Source organism: Chenopodium album, chromosome 21 (assembly GCF_948465745.1).
Source record: "Chenopodium album chromosome 21, dcCheAlbu1.1, whole genome shotgun sequence".
NCBI lineage: Eukaryota > Viridiplantae > Streptophyta > Magnoliopsida > Caryophyllales > Amaranthaceae > Chenopodium > Chenopodium album.
In genome coordinates, this window is record NC_137854.1 from 26,602,883 (window position 1) to 26,612,919 (window position 10,037).

A 10,037-nucleotide genomic window follows, 5' to 3' on the forward strand; every position below is an offset into this window, starting at 1 on the left:
GAAAGGAAAACATTAAAAAAAAGGTAATGATTATTTCATTTGTAGTACTCCATATTGAGTTGGTAACTTATTAACAATTAAGGAATAAGGGCCTGTTCATATTTACTGAATTGAGCTAAACTGAACTGAACTGAACTGATTGGAGCTGAACTGAACTGAACTGAACTGATTGGAACTGAACTGAACTGAACTGAACTGAATTGAGCTGAAATGAATATTTTATGTGAGAGGGAAATTAAGAGCTGAACTGAACTGAACTGAACTGATTGGAACTGAACTGAACTGAACAGATTGGAGCTGAACTGAACTGAACTGAAATTAAGTAAATATGAACAGGCCCTAAGTCGATGTTACAAATTTTAATTCAATTATTATTTTAACCTTTGAGCTTCTTAGATGACTTTTTCGTAAATGAATTTCAATGGTGATAATGCCTAATTGATTAATTGGTTGTATGTAATTAAATAAAAAAAAAAAGTACATCAAATCCCTCTTTTCAAAAAAAAAAAACAAAAATTGCATCAAATATTCAATTCGTTTAAAAAATACTGGGTATATATCACTAGTAACTTCCATTTTTTTTTAAAAAAAAAATTAAAGAAAAATAAAATAAAATAAATATATAAAATAAGGAGAATTACTTGTTAACTAGTAACTGCCCACGGGATTGAAAGTTTCTAAAATTGGTTTTGATACTTAATCTAATTTCAAATTATTAACCCATTTCTTTCGATTGTCGTTTTATTGGAGTATTCTCTAAATTGCCCTATCTTCCCTTGTATCAATCTCAAACTCCCTCCCCATCCTTGTATCTCTGTCAACCTCTCTGTCTTCACCTTTGTCTACTGCTACTTTCAATAAGAAATGGCTAGGATAACTGTGGCACGGGGGCAAGTTGGAATTAACTCCCATTCGAAGGTATGTTGGGGGCTCGTATCATACATTTGATTTTCAAACGGAAGAATTCAGTGTCAATAATTTTAAATCCAAAATCCATGAATTGGGGTACCCTAAGTATAAATTAAGGTATGTAGGTTCAATTGAGGATTTACCAAATGAGCTTCATGTAGTTGATAAAATGAGGGATTTCAAGCACCTAAAAAGCATGGCGCTGTCCAAAGGATTTGTAAATATCTTCATTGAAGATAAGTCGAAGAAATCAACGCCAATTGAAGCATCTATTGACAACACCAGTTCAACCCCACGTCCTGGAACAGGCGGAAATACTCATGAAAGTGGAAAGCGCCGCAGGAAACACGTAACAGTTGGTCCAAAACGGCGCAATGTTCCGATTGTAACTAGGTACTTAAAAGAATTAGATGAAGAACTACAGGTGAGTGTGCCTTCCAAATCTAAATTTTGAAGCATTTGATAAATACCCTATTCCACAGCATTGTTAATTTTATTGTCAATTTCTTAATCGACAGTGATATATTGGTTGCTCCTAATTGCGTAATTTAATTGAATTAGATGTTCAAAATTCTATTAAGTTATTACTCCCCTTTGGAATTTGAATTACCCAGATTAACTATAAACATAATCATGAACGATTATTAGTCACATATGATGATATGAGTGCATGGCATATTCTAATTAATTTTAAATGCCAATTTAATCATTAATAAGGTGGATTTTGAGTTTTGAAAAAATATTCTATTTACTATGAACTACTACTGATATTTTTGTTGTGTTTCTTATTCAATTCAATTTTAATATTTGTCTTTAAACATTCTAAAATGTGTAGAGTAAATCATCGGAGGATTTTGAATATACTTTTAATTAATAATGTGTCTTGATCACTGTCTCCTGAATATTGTCAATATGGTTTTAGTTAATGTTACCATTAAATTGTGTAATTTCCAAATGATTTTTAAGTTAGCAATGTTAATGTAACCTATTACCAATTAATATTCCATATTATATTTGTTGGTGGTACTTGTTACCAAATAATATTCTATTGTCCATTAGTTGGTCATACCTTGTACCATGTAATATTCTGTCTTATCTTTGCTTGTCATACCTGTTACTCAATACTAATCTAACCTTTGCCATTCTAAAATATAATTATTATGTTTAATTTGATGTTTCAGAGCACTGAAATTGGTAACAATGCCAATGAAAATGCTAATGCTGCTGATGAACAAACACCATATGAAGAACAAGAGATTCCTACTTCTGTAAGAAATAAGGTTAGTTTACTCTGACTTAACACATGTGTAATAGTATGGTTATTTCAGTTTAATTATCTGTTTAGGAATAATTTTGTGACATTGATAATTATCAAACAGTGTCCATCATTAACTTGTGATGTTGCAAGATATGTAAAACTCATTGAAAAATTGTCTAAGGGGTCAACGAGAATGGGTTAAAGATATGGGTTTCAGACATATGCTCAAGATAAACATCACCCATATTGACCCTGTGTTTGAGTGTTGGATAACCTCTATTTTTGACGCTACAAACATGACTCTTACCGTAAGGGACAACATATCAGTCACCATAGATGATGAAATGGTTGGTTGGGTATTAGGTACTCCTGCTAGGCCAGATCTGTTTCTCCCTGAAGAATCTGACATGAAAGAGTTCAAACAATGGAAGATGAAATACAAGCAAGGTACAATGCATGGTGCTATAACAGAGTCTATAGTGTACAACATGATTCTGTCTGAGGAAAATAAGAAACAGTTTCAACGCCATTTCCTACTATACACTTTAGGTATCCTTCTATGTCCCACGCAAAAGCAAGGGTGGATAAGTCCCCTACACGTATATATGTTGGGAAACGCCTCAAAGGCTTACAAATACAATTGGGGCAAGTATGTGCTAGACTGGTTAGTCAAATATCGGGAAAAATGCAACATGGCAAAAGAGGGCCTAGGTGGATGTACCCTACTACTTGTGGTAATTCCGTCTGAGATTTCATTGTTGTTGCGTTACCTTTGTTCAAAAGCATATACTTATGAACTTGAATTCGGGCAAATTGATACCGATCACAATTTTTCTGTCCTAATGTAGGTGATCTACTTGGATCGAATTGCCCATGGTAGACCTGTTGAATGGAATAAATCATCGTGTAGAGTACGCTACTGAGACCAATCTGATGTTGATTATGCTTTAAAATCTGACATGTGAAGTGATGGAAGCTATGGTGCTGCACAGGTAGCTGAATATTTCATAATCTTTTAGATTGAACACTCTTTAAATCAAATAATTGACTCATTGTTTTGTTTGTGTTGTTCGCAGGCTGTGGAAAATGTCGTTTATGGTCAAGATTACCCAACAAAGTAGAGGTGCTTATTCAATATTTGTTAGTGCAGATTATTGTCTGCAAAGTATTTACCTACTACAAGAAAGGATGATTATGTGGTATGACCAGTTTGAACATCGATGTATTTGTGTTTCGATTACATTTCTCAGTATTGTCTGTTAATTAAATATTCAGTATCGTTAACTTGTTTGCATAGTATCATATAAGTGACCCATTAATATTTGCTTGTCATAAATATTTGTGTATTTGCTTGAGTTCCTTAGTTACAAACCCATTAAACAAATTTTACGGAAATAATGGGGTGGGAGATGCAGATAAAAGATAAGTTGGGTGGTACAGCATATTCATCTTTGAAACTTTTTTGTTTTACAAAGTCATGGCATTTTTCTAGGACTTTCCCCGGCATTTAGAAAGTTTGACTTCGATAGATGCTTAAAGCCCTTGTAAAGGGTCTAATGGGCATGATCGGCTATAGGTCACTGCCACTTCACGAATTGGGTTCGAAACTAATCAAACTCCTATACCTTTAGCAGACTGTGAGTGGGTATGCAATCCTTTTAATTATAGCTTTTGGAATAATAGGTATAAAAAATAAAAAAAAAATATAATGTATGTAGATGTATTTTTTTATGGAAAATGCTGTACATAGCCCTTAGGGCTACATATAAGATTTAAATTTACACCTAAAAATCGTAAAAAGTTAAGAAATCATCAAAATAAAAACATTAATTACACTGATTTACGCGTGTTTTTGTCATGAATTCCTAATTTTAAACAATTTCCAAGAGTTTATTTAATGCTTATGTATAGCCCTTAGGGCTATGTATAGAAAAACCCTTTTTTTTATTTAGGGTACTACTATAACAAGAAGTTAACTTATGCAGTTTGAACCAAATAGTTATTAAATAAAAGAAACTTATTCACTTTACGTTATTTTAGTTGGGATAATATAGGTAAATTCAATAATTCATCCCCCTCATTTGTTTCCTTTATAGTTATTAGAAAAGAAATTTTAATATCGTTCAAGTTACTAATTAAATCTGTAATAAGTCAATCCTCAAAGTGGGGAAGTTTAGTTAATGTTGGAGTTACGGTATTACTATTTAGTTGTTACTACTAACATATGGATTATTTTTATCATGACATTTTATAACAACGTATAATCTGTTGCCTACATAGGCCTCAACAGATATAACCACAATGTAATTTAAAGCAAGCTTATCTTCAATATGAAAGAAGACACCTAAAGGTTTGTTCTGCATTAAGGTATGACTATTTTGTCCTATAAATCAAACACCCTTGACCATTTCAGACACATCAAACTCTTCCACTCTTATTTTGGGGTCTTTCAAAGAATTGCAACAACCACTTTTTTAGAACGAATATCAGTACTTGCCTTGCTATCAGCTTCAATCTTGCTTTCTGAAAGATCCTTTCCAGAAGATGCCTACATTACAAAAGTAATTTAGTAACATGGCCATATCAAACCAACGTAATGAGATTCTTGACTAATACTAAAACATGAGCAGAGGTTGACATCAAATGTGTCTTACCCTATCATTTTCCCTTTCACTGTCACTAAAATCTAACTTTTTTTTGTTGGTGCGCATCTTTGCATGAAACTAATACATTCTTAGGACCCTCGTTCTTGGGTTTATTGGTGGGTGGCAAATCTGTCTTATCATGCGAAAGAATTAAGTTAGATAATTTTCAAGGTAATCGATTCAAAACAAAAGAAATGAAATAATTAAAGACCCACCGACAGCTCTTCGCCGGCTGAATAAAACTCAGAACTTGAGCTTTTGTTTCCAACTATTTCCTGCCATAGTGACAAAAACACATCAGGTACTTTTTAATGCAGACCGTTAAATCAAATTTTAGTTTGAACCACATTAACCTCTTCACTGCATAAAGACGACCTGGATATGTTTTCATTTCCACTTACTCGGCCAATTTCCACTCTTGGAAGATCCTACGACAAAAACACAAACGTTAGATATATCAGTTATTAACTAAAATACATATGTAATAAAACATTATCATATCAATTCCGTTATAAATATTTTGTAAACACCCACACACCTCAGAACTACTTGTAGAATAACGGTATTAGATATCTTCTTCTTGCCCATTTTAATACTTTGTACATCCTGCTACAAAATAAACCGGCACATAGTACTGATCGAGTCAGTAGCAGTTTCAAAATGAATATTTAGTAATTAGTAACCCAAGTAGTAACCATTTAACATCATCACTTCTTGAAGTGATGGTCCTCTCTACACCATCTTTGGGCTTTTTCCCACTAACTTGTTCCTGAAAACTCAACAAGAGATAAAAGGAATAAAATCAACTCTTAAACACCAACATCTAGTTCAAACCTAATACCTCCTCACAACTTGTTTAAATACCACTCTAAAATTTCCTCTCCCCAACAATTTTGCCCCTACTTAATTTATGTATCTCCTCCAATGGAAACCAATTTTAAGAATAATTTTAAAAATTCACTTACTAACCTAAACTTTACAAACCAAAATATAAAGTCAACAACACTTCAAATAAAAGCACGCCATATATCTCTTCAACTTTGTGCCGTTGTATTTTAATGTATTTCTTCCTATTTAACAACTTAATAAGTAACATTTACTACATGCCAAATTACATAAACATTAAACAATAAATACATAAATACCTCACTTCCACTTGTAGCCTTCAATCTTGTTTTTTTGGCAATAGCTTTTACCGCCTGGTTACCATCATTCTCATCATTTGAGTTATCATTCCCATCAGTAAAGTGATCGTTGTCTGATGCCTAATGTAAGAATAAAAACAATGTAAACCACACAATAGATTGTCTAAAAGAATAATAAATCAAATACACAATAGGAAAAATACTTGTTTAATTAGTAACCAAATGTCCTCATAAAACATCAAGTTACCTCATCAGTAGCTGAATAACTCCCACCTTTTTTCTCTTTTTATGCTCAATTTTGGCCTTTCCTGCTCTGTGTGGTATATTCCTGATTCTCTCTATTATCTCAGCACTATCATTTTTATTTTTTGAGTCCTGCTTTTCAACAAGAACTTGTATGAAAGGATAATATTAAAAGGAGCATAATAGTAACAACACTAAAATGGAGGTTAATTATTATGGATGGTTAATATAAGATAAGAATCGATGTAAACCATTAACGTATTTTACATGGCACTTATGCTACGGCTGTTTCCCGAACCTGAGCTATCATATTCAAGCCATATTTCTTTACTAAATGTCCTCCCAATTGGATAATCCTCTCCGTAGACAACACCATGTACAACCTACAAGCAGGTAACAAAGTTCTAATATTAGTAACAATCACATATTAAATAGTAATAACATACTATGCATACGCTTGATATACCTTAGCTGCACCAAAGCTTCCATCTGGCCCTTTATCAGCAGCTATAGCTCTGTTAATATTCTTCTGTTGCCAAGCACCTATCCTAGGTACAGTTTTGTCCCAAATCAATCCGTTGCCATCTATGTTCAAATGATCAAGGTATGCAATCTGCAACATTTTACAGGTTCAATAGGGCAATTTTCAATGGAAAAGATACATGAGAGAAGGTTTCATAGACATTTCACATAATTAACACAAAACTAGATTACCATGAGAACCAAAGGAGACCCCTTAAAACCCTTGCTAGGATCACTTCCTCCATACTTGATCATGCAGTCAAGCACATATTTGGACCAATTGTATTTCCTTGCTTCATAGATATGCTTTCTTTTCACAACCATAAGTGGGTAGGGCTAATATTGTTGCTAGTTGTAGTGCATAAAATGTTCCTAAAAAAATAGAGGACAAAATGCTAAAGAAACTGCTTGCGGTCCTCATTTACATCCATGCACTTGTTATACACCACTCCAAAGCTAATGCCCCCAGAATTTTTGTACTCACTCTTCAAATCATTCAACTTTTGATCACTATTGTCCACTTTAGGAATCTCATAAGTCATACCACCAAAAGGAAGCCCAGTGATCCAACCAACCATCTCTTCATCTATCGTAAGTTCGTAGTCATCTCGGATACGTAACACTTGTCTATCCGCATCCCATCGACTAAATAAAAAATTCAAGAAATCCTTGTCAAAATATTTAATTTTAAAGTTGAGAAAGCTCTTGAAGACTGTTTTTTGCAACAACTTCTTCCTTCCTTCACTCATTTTCTTGATAATCTTCCTCACAAAGTGGGGATATGACCTGAAGATGGGGTACTGCAACACAATAACAGAGGAATAAAGAAACAATTTCTTGTATGAACTAATTACCGCAGTGAACGATATATTCATAAGGAACGAAAAGCTAGGCAAATATATATGTAAAAGGAATTTAAATATAAATCATAACTCCATACGTTTCTAGGTCCAAGTTTTCGTGGTCTTCCACGTTTTCTTTTTTGGCGTACATCCGAAACTGGTGCTGCCTCCTGAAAAAACAACCAATATCGCAAGACATAAAGTGACAGTTGTTTGATGTAATGGCTCAGTGCTTCAAAAGTTGAGTACCCTATTTTATAATTGGTAACAATCCTTACTTGCTTAGAATCCCTTCTTTTGGGTCTTCTTGATCTCCTTAATGTTGCTTTACTTATGATCTACACACAAATAACAATAACAGCTACTTAAAAATCTTCAACCGCACTTAATACTTCACGTGGTCAATATCAAACTTTTGAAAGGCAGACAGTGTATAACCTTTGATGAAGCTTCAGCCTCATTAGTCTTCGAAGAAACAGGTGTTTCAAAGGGAACTGCTACAGATGCAATATTCTGTAATACAAAAGAATGGGAAAAAATTACAGTCACATTGTCATCAGTTGTTTGATGTAATGGATCAGTGTTTCAAATGTTGAGTAACCTATTTTATAACTGGTAACAATCCTTACTTGCTTAGAATCCCCTCTTCTGGGTCTTCCTGATCTCCTTAATGTTACTTTACCTTTGAGCTACACACAAATAACAATAGTAGCAACATAAAAATCTTCAACCGCACTTACTACTTTCTCTTGGTCAACATTAAACTTTTGAAAGGCAAACAGTGTATTACCTTTGATGAAGCTTCAGCTTCATTAGTCTTCGAAGAAATAGTTGTTTCAAATGGAACTGCTGCAGATGCAATGTTCTGTAAAACAAAAGATTGGTAAAAAATTAGACAGTCGCATTGTCATCAGTTGTTTGATGTAATGGATCAGTGTTTCAAATGCTGAGTAACCTATTTTATAACTGGTAACAATCCTTACTTGCTTAGAATCCCCTCTTCTGGGTCTTCCTGATCTCCTTAATGTTAATTTACCTTTGAGCTACACACAAATGACAATAGTAGCAACATAAAAATCTTCAACCTCACTTACTACTTTCTGTTGGTCAATATCAAACTTTTAGAAGGCAGATAGTGTATTACCTTTGATGAAGCTTCAGCCTCATTAGTCTTCGAAGAAACAGGTGTTTCAAAGGGAACAACTACAGATGCAATATTCTGTAAAATAAAAGAATGGGAACAAATTAGACAGTCACATTGTCATACTGGATATCCTAGCGGCCCAATCCACACGTTCTGAGGTTTATTCAACCTCTGTTGGGGGATGGTCTATTATGTGGTGTTGTTCAGATCCGGTTTGATTGATACAATCCTCGGCCTTAACCTGTTACCAGCATAGATGTTCATTGTATCATTTACTTGATATTGTGTTACTAGCTATACAAGTATCTATTATGCTTTTACCTTTCTTAAAATCTCATGAGTGGCGGTTCTGGCCCTGAGTCCTAACACAATCTCTTTTGTAATTTTCACACTAGGGCTGTTCTTATTCAAGATAGTCTCCATCTACGCAAATGGTAGAAAACTCACTACTTGTTGCATTACTATGATTATAACATGTTGATTGCACCATAACTTAAACGAACATAGTTAATAGTATCTTAATTAGTAAAACGATCATGATATGTTTGATGTATTTTTTTTACTACTAAAAGTTCATAACTTTAATTAGCCTAGACAATCATAATCAAAAAGATTTTGGCAATTTGAATGACCCGGTATCACCCTAAAATATTAACCACTCGAAAATTTGTATTTAAACAAGTATGTTACCCCAGTTCCCTTCAAACACATACCCTAATAATTCCTTTATTATATTTGAAATGCATAATCAATATCAAACTTTGATATGGTTTCAATATGAAGATAAAAAATATCAAACTTAAATTCAAACTTATAATTCAAACTCATTCACTAGATTCATAGAACTTACTAAGAAAGTATAAAGAGATCAAAATGATATATATAACTATATAGTTACAAATGTAACAAACCTTATATTCACCCCGCGTGGTTTCATTAATATTGACATTTTGCGCACCTCCTCCTTCAATTGCAGAATTTGATTGCAATTGGGGGTCTTCCACAGTATTTGCAAAACTGAAATTCTCCATGTTAGAAGTTTCATTGACAAAATATTGATACACAGGCTAGTTGAACTATAATTTTTTCGTTAAATTAAGTACATAAATAGTGTAAAAATAAATTAGGGATTAATAAATTGAAATAATTTAAAATTGAACAACTCTAGAACAAATTGGAGTTCAATAGAGAAATTCATTAACGATATCAACCTATTCTCTCACTAGATTGATATAATTATCAATACATTATAACCTACACACAATAGGTAATCAAAAGACGCTGAAATGAAGCAGATAGGGGGCGCAAATAAACTTACACTGTCTTGGT

The 10,037-nt window shown here is 33.3% G+C and overlaps 2 protein-coding genes across 9 annotated transcripts; one reads left to right on the plus strand and one right to left on the minus strand.

Annotated features, from left to right (window-relative positions):
- The first annotated feature begins 795 nt into the window (after positions 1-795).
- Positions 796-3,379, plus strand: LOC145602908 (uncharacterized). The gene is made up of 5 exons (XM_081659056.1): positions 796-1,333; positions 2,091-2,189; positions 2,289-2,901; positions 3,016-3,159; positions 3,244-3,379. Exons 1-3 carry the CDS (start codon positions 1,079-1,081, stop codon positions 2,367-2,369), a joined length of 435 nt encoding a protein of 144 aa, XP_081515182.1. The 5' UTR covers positions 796-1,078; the 3' UTR covers positions 2,370-2,901; positions 3,016-3,159; positions 3,244-3,379.
- Positions 3,380-4,331: 952 nt separating this feature from the next.
- Positions 4,332-9,787, minus strand: LOC145602258 (uncharacterized). 8 transcript variants are annotated; one of them, XM_081658443.1, is made up of 17 exons: positions 9,620-9,787; positions 8,709-8,783; positions 8,548-8,607; positions 8,355-8,429; positions 8,194-8,253; positions 8,003-8,077; positions 7,843-7,902; positions 7,663-7,734; positions 6,915-7,522; positions 6,667-6,813; positions 6,205-6,583; positions 5,958-6,077; positions 5,351-5,418; positions 5,214-5,240; positions 5,028-5,087; positions 4,822-4,941; positions 4,332-4,715 (listed from the first exon to the last, which is right to left on the minus strand). In XM_081658443.1, exons 1-9 carry the CDS (start codon positions 9,737-9,739, stop codon positions 7,118-7,120), a joined length of 1,002 nt encoding a protein of 333 aa, XP_081514569.1. In that variant the 5' UTR covers positions 9,740-9,787; the 3' UTR covers positions 4,332-4,715; positions 4,822-4,941; positions 5,028-5,087; positions 5,214-5,240; positions 5,351-5,418; positions 5,958-6,077; positions 6,205-6,583; positions 6,667-6,813; positions 6,915-7,117. The 8 variants fall into 8 exon arrangements, with proteins under 8 accessions (XP_081514569.1, XP_081514567.1, XP_081514566.1 ...); XM_081658441.1 differs by having other exon boundaries at positions 4,822-4,945; XM_081658440.1 differs by having other exon boundaries at positions 4,822-4,945; positions 5,188-5,240.
- Positions 9,788-10,037: the final 250 nt, after the last annotated feature.